Source organism: Cricetulus griseus, chromosome 2, assembly GCF_003668045.3.
Source record: "Cricetulus griseus strain 17A/GY chromosome 2, alternate assembly CriGri-PICRH-1.0, whole genome shotgun sequence".
Classification (NCBI taxonomy): domain Eukaryota; kingdom Metazoa; phylum Chordata; class Mammalia; order Rodentia; family Cricetidae; genus Cricetulus; species Cricetulus griseus.
Genome location: NC_048595.1, coordinates 235,873,781 through 235,899,068, shown reverse-complemented (window position 1 = coordinate 235,899,068; position 25,288 = coordinate 235,873,781). Strand labels below are relative to the sequence as shown.

Here is a 25,288-nt window from a genome sequence, read left to right as displayed (position 1 = left end):
TGGGAAATCTATGGGGCCTTTGGTAGTGGATCAATATTTTTCCCTAGTATACAAATGGACTTTGGGAGCCCTCTCTACATAGAGGGATTCTCTGTCAGCCTAAACACACAGGGAAGGTCTAGGTCCTGCTCCAAATGACATGACTTTGAAGATTCCCCACGGAAGGTCTCACCCTCCCTGGAGAGCAGAAAAAGGTTGGGATGGGGGGTGAGGGGAGGCAGAGGATGAGGGATGGGAAAGGGAACTGGGATTGACAATTAAAACAAGCTTGTTTCTAATTAAAAAAAAAAAAGGAAAGACCCCTGCCCACTTTTGCTCTGTTTCCCTCTCTATTTCCTGCTGGTTCCCTGGGGCAGACCGTACTTTTCCTGTCTCCCTCTTCTGTTCTATCCTTGCTCTGTCTCTGTGTCTCTTTACCTCTTTTCCCTCCCCCTTTCTTATTTATAACAGACCTTCTTACCTAAGCTCTGTCTGTCTGCCCTGTTTGTCCCCCTTGCCTAGGTCACCCTCACAGGCCAGAGTTCCCTGAGCATTGTCATAACAAGGGAGTTGAAGGTAAGCTATAATGTTGCACTAGCTTCATATAGATTGCATCTAGGTTTTGGTGGGCAACCTGCCAATTCCACACCATTCCATCTTAAAATTCTTGCACTTTAATTCTCCCAGCCTTTTCCTCCTCCTTTTGCGTTTCTTTTTGATCTTCCTCTTCCTTCTGGAACTATCACTTTTTCAATAAATTCTGATATGGAATCTATTTCCTCTGCCCCTTTCTAATCAAAAGAACAAAATTATGCATGGGGTCAGAAATGGTAGGCTCTGAGATCCAGAATCCATCATTTCCCTGAGTGTCATGCCACAGAGATTCATTTCACTGCCATACTGTCAGTCCAGTGCATTCTGCACGGGAGAACTCTTCAATAGACAATCTGAAAAACAAGGAAAGCAGCATGGGTCAGTCATCCTTCTATATTGGAATTCTCATTGGATCATCCACAAAGATAGCAGCCAACGAAAGACACAAGGTGGTGCATAGTCACACATCCACTAACTTATTAGGAATCAACTTAGGTATAAATTACTTATATAAACTTCTCAGGAGTTATTTTAGCAGAGGTTCATGAACACAATACCTATAACATTTTTGCAAGATGCCTTCAAAAGAATAATCCTTTCATATCTTTCATTGGCAACTTGTCACTTGTGGATGGTCTGCATTGCAGTGTAACTGATAGTGTTAGCTGCCTCTTCAAAAGCTTGTCCAGGTCTTTTGCATGGGGTTCCATTTGAGAGCTGGAGACTCAACCAAAAGACAGCCTGAACTTAGTTTGACTCTTATTAATTCTGCAAGCAGCAATTTAAAACTGAATTAACTTCCCTTCAATTTTCACACTGCTATATTCAGCTCAACTGAAGGAGAGTCTAAACTGAATTTACCTTATGTCAGTGTAAAAGGAGCACCTGCATTTTTCATAAACCTGACGTAAGTGTGCAGTTTCTTCTAGCCCCTAGAGTTCTCGATTGAAGTAAAAAGTTTTTTTTTTTTTTTTATCTATAGCTGACTTCAAAATATGTGCTACTTCAAACCACATAGGTTGGCAACCACCACTACACCAGCATTCCACTGTTATCTAGTTTATTAGGATTATCTTTTCTGTTTATAGTAACTCCTTGAGAATTTCATACATTGTATTTTGGTCATATTCAGCCCCTCCTTTAGGGAGCAGAAGAAGCCCCGAGTGAGTGAAGTGTTGAGGAAATGTGTAATGTGACATAAGCCCATCCGATTAAGGGCTCCAAGACCAGCAGGCCCAGGTAAATTGTCAAAACTGTTACCAATGTGGGTCAGGCTCAAAAAGGATGGCAACACTTCCTTCAGGAGCAATTAAGAAAGATTGATGAGTGTGTGCAAAGACTAGCAACTGAAGCTTCCTCTGGATGTTTGTAACCTCAGACTGCCTGTAAACAGAAACATCCCATCAAGAGTAGCTAACTCCTTCCCTTGTGCTGTACTTAATAAACAGGATGAGGTTCCAGTTTCTGGCCATAGGGTTAGAGAATCCTCATCCAATCCTAGCTTCATTGCTTGTGAGTCTTTGTGTCTGTCCTTCTTTTCATTCCTCTGCTGCCCCCAGCCAAGGATACAGAAGCCAAGTAGCACAGGACACAGCACAATCCTTCGAACTCCTCCAAGATTCACACCACCTACATATCCTCATGAAGCAAGAACCCACAAAAGTAGGATAACCCATTTATTAAGGGGTGCAATGAAATACAAACTCACAGATACAGAGCAAGGCAGATGCTGCCACTGATCCCTCCCTACCTCTCTGGTGCTTGGTCTCAGACCATGCCAAGCATGAGCCAGAGTGAGACTGTGCTTCCCCTCAGCTTATCAGTTGTCACATAGCAGACAAGACCATGCCCCAAGGCTATTGGCAAAATGAGTTTCCACAACACTTTCCTCTTTTGTCTAATTAAGAAGGTTCTAAACTTAATACAAAACTATTACAATAAGAACAATTATCAAGTATTGTGCAGGAGAAAGAAAGGGTAATAACAAAAATGGAACTACAACCAACAAGAACAACATCAAGCAAGAAACACATACTAAATGTTCAGACTATAGGTGATTGGCAAATAACAGAGATTATTCCAACAGCTGTCTTATCCTGAAGAGTCTAATTCTTGTATCTAATATACCTTAACTAAGAGAAAAATATTAACTGTGACCATCTAGTCTTCAGCTCCATCAAAGACCTGAGAAGGAAACTAACATTACCTGAGTAAGCAGGATGTGCAAGCAAGATACTCCCAAAAGATGCAAGAAATGACAGAAACAGCTGGCTACCTGGACAGTCAAGTTTCCTTTGCAATGTAGGGGCATCCATCTTTGGCCTACAGGCCTAGAATACCTGACAGACCCTTTTCAGAAGCAGGAAATTTTGAAAGACTGTTCTACCCTGTAACAATAAGTCTTTCCATCAAGCCGCCAGAACCCTGCTGCCACTTTCTGCCAGGCCGCCCAAGTTCTGCCTGCCACCACATTAAGGTCCCAAGTAACATACAGAGACTTATATTAGCTACAAATGTTGCTTGGCCAAAGACTAGGATTTCTCATCTGCTAGCTCAGTCTTAATGATCATAAATCTATATATTTTATAAGACTTATCTTGCCAGACGCCAGCGGCAAGCGTCCTGTCTCCCAGGGCTCACATGGTGACTCTGTGCTTTCTCCCACCTTTCCCAGAATCCTCCTGACTTCTAGCCCCACCTATCTTGTCTTCCTATTGGCCAACAGTACTTTATTTATCAACCATAAGACAATCATAGACACAGAAGGTCCTCCCCTATCCCTCCCTGTCTTAGCAAGGGTCAGCAGTCACTTTTCCTTGTATCCTGCTCATCTAGATTGGACAGCATTCTTACTGTCAGCAGTTGAGGCAAGGGCAGTTCTTTGCCTTATAGGCCAGTTTTGCCAAGAAGAAAAAGAAAACAAGCTCCATTTGGAGTGTCTCTGGCGGCCATCATTCTCTCGGGAGTAACTCAATGCTGCCAGGTGAAGTTGTGTCTCATATCAACAGTGTTCTAAATTATTAAAACATTTAAATGCCATATCTGTAGGTCTTTGAAGTGTTTGAAGATGACCTACCTATGAAGAGTACATCTCTGTCCATCTAGAGAACCTAACTAACGTAACATACAAACATGGGTGATTATTAACCTGTAATTCTAGCCCAGCTCAGTCGGAAGAGCATGAGACTCTTAATCTCAGTGTGGTGGGCTATAGCCCAAAGTTGGGCACCAGGTGAAGCAAGAAACCACAAAAGTATGTAACCAATTTATTAAGGGGTGCAATGAAAGACAGACTCACAGATACAGAACAAAGCAGATGCTGCTGCTGACCTTGTACCACCTCTCTGCCAGAGCAAGAGAGCTGCTACCCCCACCCCCAGCTTATCAGGTGTCAAGTAGCAGATAAGACCATATCCTACAGCTTACTGCCCCAAGGTTACAGCTACAACATCCTCAGAGCTGGGTGTCCTTATTTCTTTAAAACCCATGACACGACTCCAATTTGTACTGCACATTTACTCAAAGGTGTGTGGCCATCCATTAGAGTATGATTGGCCTAAAGGGAGTCACACCCTTAAAGAAAACAGACTCTCCCTCAACAAGTAGCTATCAGTTCCCAGTATCTCCTCAGCTAGGGGATACTTTTGTATCACCTTGAAGAGACACCGTGACCAAACAATTTCTAGAAGAAAATTTTAATGGAGACTTACAGTTTCAGAGGGCGAGTGGGGAGCACAGCAACAGGCAGGAAGAGCAGCAGCTGAACGCTTACATCTGAAACACAAGCATGACACAGAAAGAGCTAACTGGGAATGTTGTGGGCTTTTGAAACTTCAAAGCCCACCTAGTGACACACCTCCTCCAACATGCCATACCTCCTAATCCCTCTCAGACAATCCCAAAACTAGAGACCAAACAAGCAAATATATGAGCCTATGGGCTTTCCTTAAGGACACCTTTTCTATTCTGCTCTTACGTAAATTATCTTTATAATATTCTTTCTCACACTTGCCTCTTTTAGGTTTTATATTAACTTTCTACTGATCTTGCTTATTTTTTGTTTTGTTTTGAAGATTTATTTACTATGTATACAGCCTTCTGCCTGCATGTATGCCTGCAGGCCAGAAGAGGGCATGTTTGTGAACCACCATGAGGTTGCTGGAAATTGAACTGAGGACCTCTGGAAGAGCAGCCATGGCTCTTAAGCGCTGAGCCATCCATCTCTCCAGTCCTAGCCTTGTTTTATGAATTGATGAATGTTCTCTATTGCTCCTATTCTTGGGAAGTTTGAAACAATTTGATAGCTACTTTTATGTGCCAAAGTGCTGCATTAAAGCATTTTCAGCCAGGTACATAAAATGTTATTCTGAGCATGTCTGTGAAAATGTTTCTGAAAGGATTTATCAACTGAGTAAGAAACTTATGAAAGTAGGCAGTTTTCTTCAGGGTGGGTGGGCATCACTCACATTCATCTTTGATAGTACAAAAAGGTAATGGGAATGCAATACACAATGTGCTGGGACATCATTCTGTTGCTACTGCCTGCCCTGAGTTTTTAGGATTCAGAATTATACCACTGGTTTACACTGATAACATCATGTGACTTATTTATCTTGTGAATCACCCCCAATAGATCTTCTCCTACTTGTTTTGTTTTTGCTGAAAAATTATCAGTAACTACTGTTTTTCTTAAATAAAAATAGGTAATAGATCAGCACATTTTAGAAACAGAGTCTACTGCTTTCTTTATGGAATGATTTCAAATCTGAATTGATTTTTCTAAAGGCTAATTTTTAAATCTATTTCAACTTTGAATTTTTCTTTATTTCTAATACCAATTTCAAGTTGTTCATCCTATTAATTTCTGCTACAAATACAGTTGTGTGGGGAGCCTTTTAACCAGGCAGGCAAAGGCCTGGCTGGAGGGAGATTAGCACAGAGGCTACAAACCAGGCAGGCCAAGGCCTGGCTGAGCATAGGCCCACCACGCAGCCCAGCCGTTGTAGATAAAAGTGAAAATGTGTGAAGTGTGGCAAAGTGTGATTAGCACGATTTAGCGAATTATTTAAGGACCAGCTCAAAACTAGGAATTTTAGAGTGCACCACGACTCTATGTCCTGGAGCTCTCCTTCGCTAATCTAAGACAACCAGTCCATCCAGCTGAGTGCTGCCAGTTCTGAGCCCGACTCCACGACCCCGGGGCCCTCGAGTCTCCTGAGGGCCCGAATCCAGAGGAGCGGAAGTCCCGAGCCTGAACCTGCGGGCCGCGGCAGGAGAGATACCCCCTGCTGTGAGCCTATTGTCTGTGGTTCTTAGGATTGTTTGCTTATGCTTGTGTGTTGCTTTGACATAAGTGTGAAGTAAAACTTATACTCTTAAACCAACTAGCTGAGTTTGTCATTCCTCCCAGGTCAAAACCTGGTAAGGGCTCGAGACAGGGTGCTGAGGTAGAGGCAAGTCTAGGGCAACTGATTACACTGGCAGCGAGAGAGCAGAGAGCTCAGGTGCATGGAAACATGGAAGTCCTTATCCCGAGCCTCTGTTTCAGCTAGAGAGGCCCCCTGTCCCTCCTTTAGAACTTCCCTAAGGAGCATTCTCAACTAAGGAATAACTGCTCAAAAACATGAACCTATGAGGGACATTTCTCATATAAATTAAACAAAGGTAACATTGTGTTTATAAAATTTGAGAAGCAATAGTATCTTTCCACTGAAAGTAAACACAGGTTTCTGTTTAATGTTTGGTTTTAAACATTTTAAAACCCAACACTGAAATTTAAATTCATTTTCACAAGGTGAACACATCTTTGTAAGCAACACCAGAACGACAAACTATTTATCTGTATCCTTGAATTCTACTACTCTTTGTTAACTTGTTTAAAGATGTGTGCGTGTGTGGGAGGTTACAGGCATTCAGGGAACACAGAGCTTGTTACATGGTAGATGTTGGTATCTGCACTCTAGTCCTAATGATAATCCAGAGAGCAATAAGTTAAAGTCTTGGTTATTTTTGAGATTATGAAAGTAATACAGTGAGTATCATCTTTTTATTTGACTTCTTTTGCTTAACATTTATGACATCCATCAATCCAATAAATTCATAAAAGTTAACTCATTGTTTTTGTTTTTGTATGTATTTGTTTCTGAGTTTTTGGAACAGGGTCCTACAGAGTGGCCCAGCCTGACCTTGAATTCATGGTAGTCTTCCTTGCTCAGCCTCTTGGGTCTTGGAATCAAAAGCATGGACTTACCCTGACTGTGGCAATCATTTCTTATTGCTACATAGTATCTTACTATAGGAAAACAACACCACATAAGTATTCTACTTTTAGTCATTACAATCTTACTACAAACATTTCTTATATGCTTTTCTGCTAAGTATGTGTTTCTTATCCCCTTTCTCCCTCTTCTACTCCTCTGCCTTTGCATGCTCTGTTTCTATTAACATACATTCAAAGAACTGGTTTAATCCAAATCCCCTGTACCACATTCCTATTTTTAAAATCTCATCTAACTCTGATGTAGTAACTGTCACAGGGACCAATTTATAAAAAGTATATTATTTTTTATAAATCATTGTGTTGTAGGAACGGATGTAGGCTACAACCCAGACATTTTATAGCAAAGAAACAGTAAAAACATAACCAAGATGTTATAATTAACTTATCCCCTTTTAAGTTTCAGAGTAAGAAATTCTCTTATTTTTATTCTTTCACATTTTCAAAAGTTATGATGAGCTTGGGTAACTTTCACGACCCTCATCGTCCTCCTGTCTTACTGAAACTCTTGTTGAAGACCTGAGTGTCCTTTCGTGTGTGTATGTTTGTGTGTGATCCACTGAGTTTCACTGTCACAGTTGCCTGAGCATGGTGGCAACCTACCACTTAAAAAAATGCCACATCCCATCCGAGCAACCAGTAACTGTTGATAGTTTTCCTATCCATAACGGAACAGTGACGAACCAGTTTATAATATTCTAAATAGGATTTCACAGGTGTCAGAGCTCAGCAATCCAGCCTTTTATTTTAAAGCACGGTCCACAGTGTGTGTTCGCCGAATTAAAGTAGCCACTTTAAAACGTGGTAAAACTCAAGCTCGCAATGCACGCCAGACCCTACCTCCCCTCCAGCCCCAAATTCACCGGACAATGCCACCCGTGCATTGCGGTAGGAGTCCCATGGCACACACAGAGGAACCCTGCACGGACGGACGCGCGCGCTCTCCGGGGCTCCGGGGACGCCACTGCGCCTCGGGAACCCGGATGCGCATGCGTACTGCTTGGGCGCATGCGTCCCAAACGGCGCATGCTCAGAGGTTACAACCGCTGGGCTGGCCGGGGCCTGAGAGAGGCCGCCCCTCCCAGCCCCGCCCGCCCCGGCCGGCTCCGAGCTCTCCTGCGGGCCGGCTTGTCCTCGCTTCCCTTCCAGCCGGCGGGCGCCCGGCGCCGGCCTCTCTGAGTCTCTGCTCGCGCTCCACGCGGGCGCCATGCCGCGCTCCACGGCCGGGGCTGCGGGGCCGAGGGGCTGGGCGACCCTTCCGCTCTGCGCTGCGGGTGAGGGGCGAGGGCAGCGGCGGGCAGCGGCGGGAGGTGGCGCTGCGGATGGAGCCGGGTTGGGCGGGGGCCGCGCCGCGGGGTCCCCGGGGTCCCGGCTCGGCCTCTCGCGGGCGGGCCCTACCGGCTTCCCGAGCCGGACGCTGCCGGCGGATGCCGGAGGGTCCTGCTGCCTTTGCGAACAGGAAGCTGCTTTCGCTCACTCCTCGGCAGGCTTGTCGAGCCCTGCTTGGTTGGTGCTGAGTCTTGTTATTGTGGAAGGCTTTTCCTGCAGAAACTCAGGAAGGGATGACGCCCAAGGGCAGATCCAGGCCAGGGGGCCAGGACTGTGTTAGGAGCGGAGACCCGGTGTCTTTTAAGCTGTCAGCGCGGGGTGTTTGCGTTCTCCGCGGTTCTCTCCTGACTGAGCCGCCCATTTAGTTCACCGACTGTGAACCCGGCGCTGCCCTGAAATCAGTGTTAGAGCCGGAGCCCAGTTGTGCCTCGTTCTACCTATTTTGGGGAATTGCATTTGGACTTTGTACCGAAAGGATAAATGCTACTGAGAAAAATTATTTTTATCTCTAGGCCACAAAATTAGGTTAGTGAAAAATAAAAAGGAAACGAGAGCTGAAATATGTAGAAGAAGCAGCTCTGTAGTGTGTGCACTCACCTACAGAGTGCTTGCCCTTTGCAATAGGATTACATAAATTGCATTTTACTGAGTGGATGAACTGCTTTTGCTTTTGTGTTACTTAACACCGTGTAATGGGTCATTGGTGAACTTTTTGGTATTGTAAAATAATTCTAACATTTTATAGGCAATTTAGACGTACAGTAAAAACAGTGATAAATCATTTATCTTCTACATTTTGTCCTTTCCAGTTTTTTTACTTGACCTGGCTGTCTGTAAAGGATTTGTAGAAGATCTAAATGAATCGTGAGTATACATATATGTGTAAAATACTATTTAGTGCTATTTAATATCATCTAACTCTGATGCCATCCAAATATCTGCACAGGAATCTTAAGTTTTGAATAATAGGTGCAGTGCTGACTGATGTTACTATATTGCCAAAGTGCCATGCACATGCAAAATGGAGGAATACACCAGAGAATTTTGCTAAAATAGTTGGAAGGTGAAAATCCAGCAGATGTTTCTATAGTCTTTTGGTTTAATCATACCGAGTGAGTGCTGGAATTCAGTGTCTAATCTGCAGTATAGCAGGTTTATTCACAAGAGATTGCTCACAGTAGGTTAGAAGTCTAACTCTTTCACAAAATTCAATCTTTGTGCCTTGACTGCAGGGGATAACAATCTTTTCTCCTGCAGGCCACATGGGTGCCTTTCCCACACCAGATTTTGTATGCAACCATTCTCTGGAGGGACTTGTAGTTACTGACTCAGGCCTCCCATGCCAACCAAGCTCATAAATATACCAGCACTACTAGCCTATTTGTTGAGTAATTATTGGCGACTTCACCTTTTTCATAGACTTCACTACTGAAATGTTCTTACTAAGGTCTTTCACTTAGTCACTTTTCCACTTACAGAGAGGCAGAAGTTTTTCTTCTGTGCTCCTCATCAGTGAGATGGATTCCCTATCTGCCTGATGTTTATATAGTACTGTTTCATAAAAGAAACAAACAACAACCATCCAAGGAGTTGCCATCCATTTTTTCTCATACCTTTCACTGTTAACAGTAGATGAATTCGGACTTGTTACTTCCAATTTTCTTTGTGTGTGTGTGTGTGTGTGTGTGTGTGTGTGTGTGTGTAGGCATTTGTAGTTTGTAGTGTGTGTGCACATGTGTGAGCACAACCTTTGCATGCATGTACAGAGGACAGATGATCATTCTGGCAGTACTGCTTTACTGGTTTATATCTTACTCCTTTGAGACAGGATCTTTCACTGAAGCTGGTGCTGGCCAGTATCTAGCAAGACCTAGAACTCTTCCTGTCTGTGTCCCTATAAACTGTAATTGCAGGTGTGGTGGGTGCTATAATATAAACCCAGGTCCTCTTGCTTGCACAGCAAACTACCTTACTCATTGAACCATTTCTTCAGACAGTTAATTTCAATTTTGTTCCTTGTCCCCATCAACTATCTTGGCTTCTGACTGTGTGATCGAATTGCTGTAGTGAGTCAGTGATTATTTGAATACAGGTACTCCGATGGATTAGGAAGAAGTATGAACATCCCATGGTTCCTAGTCATAGCAATGGGCCTTGAGGATGTATTTTAAGATTGTTTATAGAAAGTGATTTTTGAAGAAAACTCTGATAATCAGAAACTAGCTTTATTTAACTCAGTGGTATCTTGTGGGTATGTCACTATCAGCTACCTTTTCACACTGCTCAAATAATAGTAACTGTGCCTGAGGAGAGGAGAGTTTCACTTCTAGTAATCGTTTTGCTCCCTATGTGGTTGCTTACCTGAAAGACTCTTCCATTGGAGAATGTTAATGGTAGAGTACCTTGCTTGTTGGCTAAATGACAAAACTAAAATGTATCTTGTAGTAATGCCAGCAGCTGTTGCCCCTCAGATCCATAAATTTCAGACATGATCCCAGACTGTGCAGGGAATTCCATTGTGAAAAAGCACCAAAACAGTATGAAAAAAAGGTCTCATTTTTCATATCTCAGTGAAAGCTAAAGATACCTCACAAGGAAATTGCTGAAACTCAAAGTCATACCATTCTCACCAGATGCATGTTGGACCCCTGTGTTGTCTGTAATATTCCTCTGGACCTGACTGCCAGTGATGTGACCCTGAGTTTGCTTAGTCATCCCCATGCTTTGAGCTGTTTTGACCCACTCTGTCTTTCTCATTTGTGCCATAATTGCTTCCTGTTGAGGTTACCTAAGAGCGTTACATCTGATGGTGGCCCCAGAGGTTTGAATTAGCCTGTACTCATTGGGCTCTTTCAGGGGTATACAATTAATATTGTGCTGTGTCACACTAATCCACAGGACCAGGTGAGTATTAAGATGCACAGTTAAAGGACAAGTGTAACTAGCTGATGGCATTTTACAAGTTTATTATAGCTTGGAATATGAATCTCAGACCTTTGATCCCATTACAGCAATTCTGGATTTGCTGCTTTTCACAAAAATTTTGAGAACTGCAAATTCTTTACCAGGAAGTGATGGGACTCCTCCTAAAATCCATGCTCTTAATATGAACAAGGGGTCAATCTTGTAAGCAGAGTTTTCTAATAATAAACTTTGGTCACTACATTAAATTTCTAGTACATATTTAAAATGGAATACAGGAGAGAAGAGCTTGGGAAATACATCATCCCTCGGTACTCATGGAGATTAGTTTCAGGGTTTTCTGTAGAGAACAAAGTTTGGATACTCAAGTACATATATATATATATATTATATATATATATATATATATAATGCATATATATATCATAACTTATTTGCATGTATCTGTACACATCTTCCTGTGAATTTTGACTCATCCCTAGGTTTTTTTGTAGCACCAACTGTATTGTTAATGTAGTAATGACAAGAGAAGTGAAAAATAATACTTGTTCAGAATAGAGAAGCCCCTTGCTCCAAGTGGAATATCAAATAAAGGAAGCATACTACATTTGTGGTTTCCCCCAAATATTTTCCTTTCTTTTGTTGGACTTTTAAAATTCTTATATTTTTGGTTGTGAGCCTAGCCTTTAACGACTGAGCTATCCCTCCCAGCCTGGACTTTTTAAAGTCTTTGGATGGTTTTTAATTTTAATTCTCAAAGTGTTTACTGGATAGGAAAAGATTTAATAGTTACTGAGTAAACATTTTATATGAAACTTTTATACAGAGAATTTGTTCTGTGTTCTTGTATTGATCAATTCAGTATTCTTAAGTTGTACATTTGTAAATTGTAGTTATGGTAATATACTGTCATTTGGGATATTGTTTGTGAACGTAAATATAAAAACAGGTTTATTTTTCCTTTTGTGTTTAGATTTAAAGATAATCGAAAAGATGACATTTGGCTTGTTGATGTGAGTATGTAAATTTAAGTGTCGTTTTTTAGTCTTGTCTATGCAAGGAGACTGATTTGTTTTTTCAGATATTGCTACTTTTATTTCCCTTGCATGTGTGTGCGTGTGGTGTGTGTGCATGTATGTGTGCATATTTCCAAGTGTGCATTCACTTCCGTGTGCCAGTGTACATGGTGTACACTATGCCTGTGAAGGCTGGAGGATGACATTGTGTCTTCTTCAATTGCTCAACACCTTATATAATCTGAGGCAGGCTCTCTCACTGATCCCAGTTGGAACTCAAAATTTTCTCTTTTGGTTAGGTGTCTTGCTCTGGGGAGTCCCTGTCTCTTCCTCCTGTGAAATAAGAGATATAATCTTTGTTGCATGTACCCACCTGGGCTGTACTTGTGTTTTGGTGATCCAAATTCTGGTCCTTAGAAATGCATGGCAAGCTTGTTACCCTCCCAGCTATCTTCCTACCCTTATTTAGATTTTTTAGATTTAAATGACCCTGAGAACTTTCATGCTTCTGGCAAAGGAATTTATTTTGATGAAATGCTAGGAATAGGGTCACTCTGGGAGGAAGCTGGGACTATTTCTTATAATGAAGTTGTGGATTGTATCTTGAGATTATGTTATGATTTCAGTATAGACTTCACTCTTATTTTTTTAGAGATTGAGTTATATTAATATACAATAAAATAAAACATACTTTCATCCCAATACTGAGCAAAATTAAATTTGGGGATGTGCTTTAACATGTATCAGAAAAAAAAAGTCACCCCACAAAATGGAACAAGAGAGCAGAGTTGGTGACTGTCGAGAGTAGAAAATAGTACCTGAGAATCTTCTGCTTAATTCTTTCTCCTTCTGTTTATGTTTTAACATTTCCATGGAATCACATTTAAAAATAAGTCTCATTTCATGAAAACACATAAATATTGTGTTAATACATAGAGTGCCTAATTAAACTCTGATGATTCTGAAATGTGACTTGTCCCTATGTCAAATCTCTCAGTGATCACCCAAAATCCTGCCAATGAAAACTCAACAAATGTACCTACCTCTGTGTTAAATTTTTGTACTAGGAACAGATGTTTTCCATGAATACAAGTTGCATGTGGTATGGTGCATGCATGTTTATTTAGTTTTTTTTTTCTTATGTAGAACATGGAACATTTGCACAGAATTAAAGACTTTGAATCCATCATGTTTCTATTCTAAATAGGCATCAATAGTTGATTAAAATGAAATTAAAATACTAGTTTTGAGGTATGCCCGAAGAGGTAAGTGATCTAGATTCATGTGTTTCATTTTGTTGTATTGCCACTTAAAAACTATTTTGTCTGAAGTAGGTCAATATTAGATTGCTTAAATAAATCTTTGAATATTATGGTTGAGCTTCATAATGGTACAACATTTTAGAGTGTTATCTTTCTTTTCTTTTTGTGTAGTTTTATGCCCCCTGGTGTGGCCACTGTAAAAAACTGGAACCGATTTGGAATGAAGTTGGACTTGAAATGAAGAGCATTGGCTCTCCAGTTAAAGTAGGAAAGATGGATGCTACTTCCTACTCCAGTAAGCAAGCGCACAGTTACATACTTTGTTGTTCTAATAATGGAAATATTTTTTATGACATTCAGGGTGAGTAGAAGAGATGTTTATCATGTAAAGTTTCTTAGTAAGTTACTTAATCCTAATAAGTATATTCAATTTTAATATACAGTATGGCCAGCAGTATTCCTATTCTTTGTTCTTGTTAAAGTATTAGTTTTGAAAATTTCCTTTCTAGTTTATAAACTCTTTTTAATCTGCATTATTGACATTTTGGACCAGCTATTTCTTTCTGGTCTTTTATTTGTGTGTGTGTGTCTGTGTGTCTGTGTGTCTGTGTCTATCTGTCTGTGCTGTGCATATTGTTTTCCATGTGTTCTTGCAATTTTTAGCACCACCTTATCTCTCACCTCTTCTCTAAATTGAAGAAAACCCCTTTTACATTCCAGTTCTTCTTCCTCTGCCCATATGTAAATTAAAAGCATCTTTACCTACTCAGGAGTCACTATTTGTGCCATTTTCATGTTGGTCATATAGTGACAAAAAATAGGTCATATAGTGACAAAAAATTCTACCTTCCTTTTCAGTTCATGGATAGTTAGCAGAAGGTAAATAAGGTGAAAAGACTGATCTCACATGCCAAAATTGGAGGCCAAGCTAGCCCCAGAATCCAAGGTGACCACAAACAGCTTCTGTGAAAGGATTGATACCGTTTGTATGTGAACAATTTTTCTTTAGTGTTAAAAGAAAAACAAGTCTATCAGACTGAGTTTCTATTTCACTCTTGCCTCCTAATTGATATTTTCACTATGTATGTCTTCATTTAAAAATCCTTTTGCACACTTTCATGAGTCTTTAGAATTTTAATGTATGTATGTAGTGTGTGTGTGTGTGTGGCGGGGGAAGTGTAGATCATCAAGGAAAGATCATAAAGCTAGAAGACCATGAGAAGGAAAGAAGATTATAGAAGAGGGAGAACAACAAAGTATAATCCTTATTTTGACATTCACTTTTTATCTTTTCAAAGTATTTTCTGAAGTTCATATGTGAGATTATTAACTAATTAAAGTAAAATTTCATGCTTTTTCTTTCTGAAATTTTAATACTTCAAAGCATTCATTCATTTTTTCCCCCTAAAAATGACTCATGTTAGCTAGTTTTCTCAGTTTAAAAAGAACTTACAAATATTTATTGTTTTTCTTATCAAGGCATTGCTTCAGAATTTGGAGTTCGAGGTTATCCAACAATTAAGCTGTAAGTTGAGTATTGTATGTTTATATGTATATTTTAATAGTTTATTGTTCTTACAATTTATTTATTCTAGTACTTTCTTTGGAGGGTGAAGGTTTAGGTCCAGCCATTGTTTTTAATCCAAGTGTGTGATCAAAGGTGAGACATTACACCTCTATATGTCTTAATATTTTAGTGTGTAGTGTGCAGCTAATTCAATAAATGTGTTCTGAGTGCTTGCTGTGAAGCATGCATTTATAGGATGAGGTCTACATTCAGAAATCATGAAATTATGAAAGGTCTTCCCTGAAGGAATCCCATTGTGTGTTCTGCTTTGCAACTGCAAATTACGTCTAACAGATTTCTTTCTTGTATAATTAAAGAAGGAAAACTGATGTTAATTTTAATCAATGAGTATTGATCAAGTCTAGTAGAGAATTTAAGTTGAAAAATGGTGTGGTGATTCTAAAGGGAATTGTTTTATAGTGATTTTGCTGCATTTTCGTGCTGTTTTCATTAACCTTACTTTGGCACTATTAGGAGCTAAGCAGAGTTTTCAAAGTTATTATTTTTAAATAAGCTAGCCCCCCTCCCCCCACCATCTTAAAACCCTGGAGTTTACAGTGTTGAGTAAATACATTACTCTGGGGTTTTGTATTGACGTTTTTCCTGTGTTTTTGAAAATGTTACATTTCTAGTGCAGTCTGGATTAATGATCCTTTCTCTTTGTTTTTAGGACTTCTGTTTTTGCTTATTGTTTTTATGTGTACAGTTGATTCGATGTAAATTTATTCATTAACAGATTTCTTAGAAGATAATCTGTGTTTTAGGAAAGCTATTTTTATGTCTGGTTCATGGTGCATACTGGAGGGTTTATCAAGTAACTTGTATTATATTGCTGAAAATGAGCTTTGCCATCACCAAAATACTCTAGTTTCTAGTCCTTTTATTTACCACTTCATGGAAAGTCTAATTAAAAGTACTCTGATTTAAGCCCTCGAATGGGAATGTGCAAATTACTGTTTTTAGACAGTACATAGTAAAACTCTACACCATAGTATAAATCGAATTCCTGAGTGGAGTATAGCTTTTCTTACTCATCTGAAGGTGCTGTTCCTCAGAAGACAGTTACTCTGTTTTATAGTAAAGTTTCTCCTTATTTAGTGTTTTATGCATTTTAAGCTTGTATTTCATTAAAGGAGGATTGAGATTAAATATGAAGGCAGTTAATTTCCAGTTCTTATCTTTTATTTCTAAGATTAAAGGGGGACTTGGCATATAATTACAGAGGACCTCGGACTAAAGATGATATAATTGAGTTTGCTCACAGAGTGTCTGGGTAAGTTGAAAGAACCTTTAATATATGGTTTTAATATTTGAAAGAAAATATATCATAATAGACCACATTAGACATACATATTTTAGATATTAAATGTGTTGTATGCATTTATGAAAAACATAAGGTTTGTAGCATATGCAGTGCAATTCTGTAAAGACATATTTGTAATATATGTTAATTTTGTATTTAAGGACATTTTATGTCTAGAAGAATCTTTTTTTCCTCCAGTGAATTTGCAAATTCTTTCTTATGTAACAGTCTTTCCTATTTATAAAGGACATCCTAAGATTCCCACCTCCCCACCTCAACCCCCCACCCAGCAATGCTGAAACTATGGTTAGTACCAGATCATATAAATGTGCTCTATTTCTTTCTCAAAATGTCTTGTACTTTTAGCTTTTCCCTTAAAAGAAACACTTGATTTCCTTTCTTTAGTATCTAGATTTCTGGTATCACTAATTTCTTTACTTTGGGTCCATTGTTAAACAAAGTAAGGATTACTTTCACTTAATTCTTGGATTTCCTTCATAAGTCAGTCTGGTAACTCATAGGGCTAATGGACAGGTTGTGTGTACAACATACATACACTGATCAAAGTGATGATTCACTGGCTTTCTAAGTACACTTAAGGGATAATACTGTAAAGTAGGGTTTCATATTATTCAGTGTATAGTTTAACGAACTGTATCCTGTGAAAGTTCTATTTTTTATTATCTGACAATAATTGTTATGGGTAATTGGAAACATGGGGAATGAAATTAGGAGGGTTTCTCTAGCAATTTTGTGAATCTTAACTTTTAAAAATATTTTTCTTATATTTCTTGCTCTCTAATTTCAGAGTCTTAAGAAAAGCCCAGAATATTCTTGTTCTGATAGACTTGGGATTCCATTACTAGTTTGTGGTTCTGAAAATATTTTTATTTATTTATTTAATTTAGAAGCAATCTTATTTACCTATTCCCTCTCCCTCCCATCCTTCAATGACCCCCACGGGTCCCCCATACCACCCCCTATCCACTCCCCAGGGAAGGTGAAGCCTTCCATGGGGTATCATCAAAGTCTGTCACATCATTGGGGGGAGGGTCTACGTCCTCTTTCATGTATTTGGGCTGACAGAGTATCCCTCCATGGGAAATGGTCTCCCAAAGTCCTTTAGTACACTAGGGAATAAATACTGATTCCACTGTCAGAGGTCCCCATAGACTGCTCTGGCCTCCTAGCTGGCACCCACATTCAGAGGGCTTGGTTCAGTCCAATGCTGGTTGGTTCCCCAGCTTTATGACTGGGGTCCCTGTGTTCTCACTTGGTCAGGTCAGTTGATTCTGTGGGTTTCTACAGCATGGTCTTGACCCCTTTGCTCATCCCTCCTCCCACTCTACAACTGGATTCCAGGAGTATGGCTCAGTTCATCCAATAGCAGACACCACAGCTGAAAATATTTTTTAGATGCACCTAAATTAATTTTCTTTACCGTCAGATTTTTTTTTTATTTTTATGCCGTCTGCAAAGTAATCTGTCAGTATTTGGTTAGCAGATGACAGAGTTAAAACCCAGTGAGCCATTTGCATTGAGTGACAGTTCTTTGACTTATTTATGGTCGGGAAGTAGATCCTTTCACAAGCAATTCATACTTATTTTAAATAAAGTCTGTTTTGCTAAGGTGTAGAGAATATCAGTGTTTATAATTATATTTGTAGTATGTTTGTGTGTATCTCTTTTGAAGTTTATTTGTTAAGTTCTAATAATCTATATTGGCTTTAAAGTTCTAGGCACCTCTATATTGGTAATTATGAATAGCTGTAAGTTAAAACAGGATAGTTTTTTGTGTAAAATGATGCCTCAAAATATTTGTGTAAATGCATAGAATTAGGAATAATTGTGGTTAAAGTTTCTGATGCTTATATGTGTAATTTCCATTGGATTTTCTCATTGTGTTTGGCAGTTCTAATTTCATTTTTCTTTAACCCTAATAAGGAATTCTCCTGATGTGAGGGTGCCTTTGGAGTAGGGGAGATTTCATGACTCCGTTCTAGAGTTGCATCACTTACTGGTTAATTATGAAGGATTGAAGCAGAGGCTAGGGAGAGTGATGCAATGACCTAAAGAACTGTGTTTTGAAAGTGTTTACCTTTGCAAAATAGGTTATGCTTAATTTGTAGGTTTTGAGTACTGAAAGAATGATAATCTACACCATATTTAAAAGAAGAAAGCATTCATTTGATTTCTTAATTGTGTTTTATAAGTGATATGTTTTATAATAACCTTTAGTATAATTGATTTGTTCATTTTTGAAAAATGAGTATAATAAAATTCATAGAATTGTTTTCTTTTTGTCCTAGTTTAAAAATTGCTTCATTTTATTTTTCTGAAAATAAATAATAATATAAATTGGAAATTTGGGGTTTTGACCTGTAGGGTATTTAAGAATTATGTAACATTTAACTTGACTCATTATATAAATACTAACTCTTGTTAACTCCTGGGATACTGTTTCATGATCTGTTTCTGTAAATACGCTTTTGAAAAGAAAATATTTATCAGGTGATTATCTTGCTTTTAGCCAAGGACTGACTGTAAATGGATAGTCATTCTGTATCTCACTAATCAAAAATATTATTGATGTTTTCTGAAGAGATGTATTTGAAACAGGCAGATTTAATTCTGGATACTATACAAAGTATTACTAAGTACTACACAAGCACCATAGGCTGAAATTTTACTTGGGCGGGTTTGGGATATATTTAAGTGCAGATAATACATTGCTAACATGTTAAACATCATCAGCTGTCACATAAGTTAGAATGAACTGTGCACTGTCTTGTTCATACCCATTTGCTTTCTTTTCAAATAGGGCTCTGATTCGGCCACTTCCAAGTCAACAAATGTTCGACCATGTACGGAAGAGGCATCGTGTATTTTTTGTTTATATTGGTGGAGAATCACCCTTGAAAGTATGAAATTATCTTTTTTCTTCCATATAAATAGACATATTGTGGTTTTATTTGGTGTACCGCTATGATTTTACCAAAACTTTAAAGAAAATATTTTAACTTACTTAAGTATTTTTGACAATGAAAATACTTTCTTTAATTTCCTTTTCTAAATTTGCCAGTCTGAAATGGGAGTAAAATATTTGGGTAAATATTGCCTGGCATAGTAATTTTTATGTTTTTTTATTTTAATGCTTTTAAACATTTTAAGTGAAAGATTGGAAATTACAGTGATATGTTACCTTTTAAAAGCAAAACGCTGTGCCTGAGCTTACTTAATGTGTATGTGTATGTCCATACCTTCCTACTATCATCTCCATCTTCATATTCATCATTGTTAATCTGTTAATAACTGGGATTGACTTTGAGTCATCAACTCTCTTTGAAGGGGAAGATGGGAGCACTTGGTTGCTGTGATTGTTTACCTTCATAACAGCTTATTTTGTTTAGTTATATTTTCTCCTTTCTCTAAAAGGTAACATAGTAGGAAATTCTTTTGCTTATAAATAGCTTTGATTGTTAAATGAGAACCAAATTTTGATCTTTGATATTCAAGATATCTTTTCTCTGTTTGTATTATCATAGGAGAAATACATAGATGCTGCTTCAGAATTAATTGTGTATACATACTTCTTTTCTGCCTCAGAAGATGTGGTTCCTGAGGTAATATTTAATATTTGCTTTAGTGACAAAAATTTACTTTTAAGAATTATTATTGGATTTGCGTGTCTGGTTTATTCATAATGTTGTATAAAAAGAGAAATTTTTACTATTATTTTCACACTCTTTATTATTCATGAGCCAGCACATCCATGATCACAGATCATGCATAGAGACTGCAGTCATTACATCAGTGACTCTTTTCTCTGTCTGTGAGAACTCTGGTGAGCAGTGACACACATCAAACTCTGAAGATGCGTGTATGCTTCAAATGCAGTCTTCTCCTAGTCTGTCAAATGCAGTAGTAAATGAATATTACAGAAACAAGTTTCCATCAATGCTAACAAAATAAATGGGCAGTTTGAGAGTTGGGGTATGTAGGGATGGACAACTGTTCTTCCTTTTTGATCCAAAAAATAAAAATAAAAAAATAAAGGCAGGGAGAAAAGAAGGGAGGTCAGTCTGAGTCGAAAATATTTGAACTGAAAACTGCCTGATGTGAAAGAGCCTCATGTAGGTCTGTGAACAGAATGTATCAGAAACAAGTAAGACATGATACAGACACCCAAGACAAGAGCGTAGCTTGCCTATTTGAGAAGCACCACAGTAGCCAGTGCTTCTGTAGTACTGTGAGAGGAGGGTAGAAGCAAGCAGAAAACAGTTCCTGTCTTGTACATATCGTGGTATAATAAGGTTGAAGTTTATTTGAAAATACTAAGAGCACAATGAGTTATCAAGTGTGAAAGCAGGTCCAGAGATAAGCTGACCTTTGAGCTTGAGAGTCAGTAAGAAAGCAGGAGAATATGAACTAACTTACGAGTCTTCACCTAATACAATGCTTCTCAAATTCCCTCATGCTGCAACCCTTTAGTATATTTATTTATATTTAGTTCCTCATGGTGTAGTGACTCCCAACCGTAAACTTACTTTCATTGCTACTTCATAAATGTAATTTTTCTACTGTTATGAATTGTAAATATCGGAAATGCAGGATATCTGAGATGCTACCCCTGTGAAAGGGTCACAGCTTACATGTTGAGAACAACTGCTCTAGTACACATCTAGGTTCTTATATTATAATGGGAATTCTGAAATGATTTCAGTTTGTTGAAGAACTTCTATTTTTGAAAACATAAAACCACTCCACTTTACCTAGTTTGATGATGTTATTTTTCAGAGCAGATCATGTTCATATCCTTAATTTGCCATTTCTCCTTTTTAGATCCAAGTATTCCTGTTTGCATTTTTTAGTCAGAACCATTTTGGTGTTCAGTTGTATGAGTTTTGGTGAATGCAAGTAGCTATGTAACCACTACATCTTTGAAGCTGTTTAATTAGCTGGGCTAATTAAAGGTACAAGCAGGAGCTCAAGGCCAGCCTGGATTACATGAGACTTTGTAATTAAAAAACAAACAAAAAATTAAAAAGCTAGACAGCAGACCCAGTACTCTGGCAGTGTGATAGTGAACATCAAGGAATGTAGGAGACAGATGAATGTGGGGCTGGACTATCTGCTGCAAGTTCTTCCAGGAAGGGCAACTCTGTGGTTTGTTTGAAGCAAAGCCTTGTGTATTGAACATCTGTATCACTTCTGTGGACGAGTTACCAAGAACAGGTGTATTTACTCATGTTTGAAAGTTATTTTCATGTTTCATCCTTCATGAGTAATTGCTTAGCCAATTATTTGTCCTCTGATAGTTGTAATTTTACTCCTGAAATAAATACAAGATGGAAGGGTAGGTACTTTTACGTGGTTTTTTATGAATGACAATTGTGTTTAAAAAGCAGTTTCGAAGCTGGGCATTGGTGGCGCACGCCTTTAATCCCAGCACTCGGGAGGCAGAGGCAGGGGGATCTCTGTGAGTTGGAGACCAGCCTGGTCTACAAGAGCTAGTTCCAGGACAGCCTCCAAAGCCACAGAGAAACCCTGTCTCAAAAAACAAAAAACAAACAAACAAAAAAAGCAGTTTCGAGAGTTCTTCTTTCCTAATGTCGTTCATGATTATCCTGTGAGGTAGATGTTGTCATAGGCCTTGGGTGTCTTGAATGAGGCAGCCATCTCCCTAGGTAAAGTTGCATACCGTGTAACTGGTGAGTGGTGGGGATGACATCCTTAGGTATGCTGCTGAAGTGTTGGTCCTACTGTTTTCCTACCCAGAATGCTGTCTGTGGTCTTTTTAGTAGTCTTTGGTTTTTCTCATGTTTTTGGTCAAATAGGGTGCTTCCAGGGAGGTATCTGAAAACATTCAGATAGAAAGTCTGTTGTTGTGTGTTTCCTAGTTTCTTTCTGTAGGAACAAACTTAGTTGTTAGTGTTGAAAGTTAAACTTTTGATGTTTTTCTGCAGTATGTGACACTGAAAGAGATGCCCGCTGTGCTTGTTTTCAAAGATGACACTTACTTTGTTTATGATGGTAAGTTCCAAAGTTTTAATTCCTATAAAGCCTTTCATGATAACAACATTGCTACAAGAAGGTGTTTATAAAAGATTGTATAAATGATGCCAGTGTCATAGTTCCTGGTGGTAGAGTGGTCTTTTTAACTCATCAGTAGTTTTTCTATCATTGTGTATTCATTCTTAATTGCTTCTAGTGTGTGTGTGTGTGTGAAATTATTCACCACTTTAAGAAATAAGATGTATGTGATTTCTATGCATTAAAATATGCAGACTTAATTTAAGAGGCTAGTTAACATTTCACCACATACATATAAAATAAAACATCTTCAGTAGAATGGCATACGATGCCCTAAATCTTTTCCCCCTCTGTTTGAAAACCCTTCCTTGAAGTGAATACTTAATTTCAAATAAATTTTATCTTACTGTCACCCATTTTTCATAAAAAGAATGACATAAAACCCTAATACACTAATATTAAATGAATAACTGTACCTTATGGTAGTCGCTTCGGTTTTATTGTTTCTCTTTTGAAGCATTTCAAAGCAAATTATAAAGGCATTTTGTCACCATATTTCATTATTTTTCTTTTTACAACTGTTGGATATTTTTTTAGGTAACCACTTGGTTGTTGGACCGCTAAAGACAAAGTTTTTTCATTGTTTCAGTAAAAGAGCATATTATTTTGATAATGGTGCTGATAAAACTAAGCATCTTTATTTTTTTTACTGTGTTTAATTGAGTTAACTTTTAATTTCTTGATACATAATTATCACTACTATGCATACAGTTACTATACAGTAGGTGTACTGTGTTACTCTACTTAATGTTGCATTATTATTTTATCCTTTAAGGAATTTATGCAGTGGATAGTATAGCAGATACGTGAATGTCATACATCACTAGAACATTAGATAAGGAGATTTATACAATGAAATAGCAAGTCAGTTCATAGGCTCATTCATTCAGGGGTTAGTTATTTAATGTTTGCAGTTATCACCAAAAAACAGTCAAATGTCTGCTGTCAAACTCGAGAGGACCTTGCATACAGAGAAGTGTTCAGTATATACTCGGCCATTGTTGCTATTTTATGTATTTTTAAAGTAGAGTATTTCTTTTTTTTCTCCCAAGGTAAAGTGCTTATTAGCAATATTTAAATTCAGCCTTCGCATCTCTTAACTGTAGTCCTGCTAAGAGGTCCTTAACTCAGATAGCTTTCTTTTTTACTATCTGGGGGAAAAAAGTCAAATATTTTTTTTTTCTTTTTTCAGTTAAAACATCTTTATTTTTGCAATCATTCCATACAAAAGCAATAGAAATGCAAATATTGACAAGTTTACAATTGAATACATGAACAGAATATCTGTACACATTATCATTTACAGCAATATTACATGGTAAATTAACTGATCATTAAAAAAAAAAAAACTTTCTAAATCCCTCTCTTCTGCCTCAATTCTCAGAGCACACACTATACCTCACACTAGTGCTATTCCAAGTTCCAAATTAACACTATGTAACTTACATAAAGCCCATTAATATAACAGCCTAACATTTTTGTTCAGAGCTCTGTATGAGAGAAAAACTACATTCACATTGATAAAGACCAGAAAATAAGTTTTGCAAAGTCACTGGAGCTGCCTGACTGAGAAGATTTCATCAGTTACCTGTAAAGACAGCTGACTCTAAATTGGTCCCATAAACACATGGTTAAAATCCACTGCCATCCCATCTGAAATGTGGCAACTGAAATCTCAAGTTCTCGTGGAAAACCACAAGTATCCTGTTGTCTAACTTGGGGGGGCAGCGGCGTATATGGCTCAGTCTTCAGATTTAGCTTCGTCTACAATTCAAAACATGTGTAACACTCATCATACATAAAAATAAGTCAAGAAAAACAATTTATCATGAGAAAATAAACTCTTAAAGGAAAAAACAAATACAAATGCACAGCAGCTCATGCTTAGCCAGCCTTCCAAGATGGCCAGGCAGAGCCAAATATTCCCCAGAGTCGCCACAACTCTGGCTGGCATTAACTCATGGCAGAGAAGGCTCTCAAGGGTTCAGTTAAACAAGCATCCCAATCAAACTCCTCCTCCACTGGGCAGTCTACATGCCTGACTTTGGTGGGTGTGCCAGCATACATGTCAAAGCTACCCTGTGAACTCGTCTGGGACTCAGAGCTGCTTTCTGTGAATTCTGTCTGAGACTGAGAGCTGCTTTCTGTGAATTCTGTCTGAGACTCAGAGCTGCTTTCTGTGAATTCTGTCTGAGACTCAGAGCTGCTTTCTGTGAATTCTGTCTCCTTTTCCCACGGTCTACAGGTTGTTTGCCTTGCAAATCACATCCTTCAGCAGGAGGATCCCAAAAATGCAGAGCCACCTTCCAGAGTTTGATCTGTTGATCCCGTGACGACGACTGTACTTGTTAAATTTGTTGGGAGTCCTGGGATGGATTCCAGGTGGTTACAGGTGTCTGGGGACCTCCTTAATTTTTGGATCATAGGCAATAGTGTTCTTCCCATAGTTGATCTGCTCTGTCTTCTCCTCGAGACGCTTTCATCCTTCTCCACGTCAGCGGGCACTGAGGACAGAGGCTCCTTTGAATCAGAACTTCCTGATGACGATCTTCTCTCTTCCAAAGCCATTTATGATAGTTTTCTCTTGTATCTTGCAATCTTTGTTAACTCTGGTCCTCATTTCATCTTCAGCTGCACTTGCCCAGTCAGAACGTCTAGAATGGGGCTTAGGGCCTTCAGGAGTCGTAAAGCCGTCGACGGACTGCAGTCTGGGGCTGACTTTCCTCGGAGTCCTCGGGCTTCCGGTCCTTTCAGTCCGCTCTGCGCTTCCGTCCGAGGCTCCATCTCACAGGGGACCCGGGTTTTCGCCGTGGTCGTGGTGGCTCCCATATCGGGGTGGCTTCTAGGTCTGCAGGCCATGGCGGCAAAGGGTTGAAGGTTGGCTCAGCAGCAGTAACCTCACCTGGAGACAGGGCTGACGAGGTCGCCATGTATTTGTTTAGGTTT

At 38.9% G+C, this 25,288-nt stretch overlaps 1 protein-coding gene, 1 long non-coding RNA gene and 1 pseudogene across 4 annotated transcripts in view; 1 reads left to right on the top strand and 2 right to left on the bottom strand.

Moving 5' to 3' along the window:
• Positions 1–265: 265 nt before the first annotated feature.
• Positions 266–7,880, bottom strand: LOC107977850. The gene is made up of 3 exons (XR_004768407.1): positions 7,714–7,880; positions 4,284–4,347; positions 266–926 (listed from the first exon to the last, which is right to left on the bottom strand). It is a non-coding gene; the product is annotated as an uncharacterized LOC107977850 (long non-coding RNA).
• A 49-nt stretch (positions 7,881–7,929) lies between these two features.
• Positions 7,930–25,288, top strand: part of Tmx3 (thioredoxin related transmembrane protein 3) — a 30,511-nt gene continuing 13,152 nt past the window's right edge. Inside the window, exons 1-9 of one of the 3 annotated variants that reach the window (XM_027403645.2) lie at positions 7,930–8,124; positions 8,989–9,043; positions 12,075–12,114; positions 13,551–13,674; positions 14,859–14,904; positions 16,139–16,219; positions 19,071–19,170; positions 19,795–19,872; positions 22,216–22,282. In XM_027403645.2, the coding sequence (XP_027259446.1) occupies positions 8,058–8,124; positions 8,989–9,043; positions 12,075–12,114; positions 13,551–13,674; positions 14,859–14,904; positions 16,139–16,219; positions 19,071–19,170; positions 19,795–19,872; positions 22,216–22,282 (658 nt within the window). In that variant the 5' untranslated portion in view covers positions 7,930–8,057. Of the gene's footprint in view, positions 8,125–8,988; positions 9,044–12,074; positions 12,115–13,550; positions 13,741–14,858; positions 14,905–16,138; positions 16,220–19,070; positions 19,171–19,794; positions 19,873–22,215; positions 22,283–25,288 lie in introns of all 3 variants that reach the window. The other 2 variants (XM_027403644.2, XM_027403643.2) reach the window with 2 other exon arrangements.
• Positions 24,296–25,201, bottom strand: LOC103159334 (annotated as a pseudogene).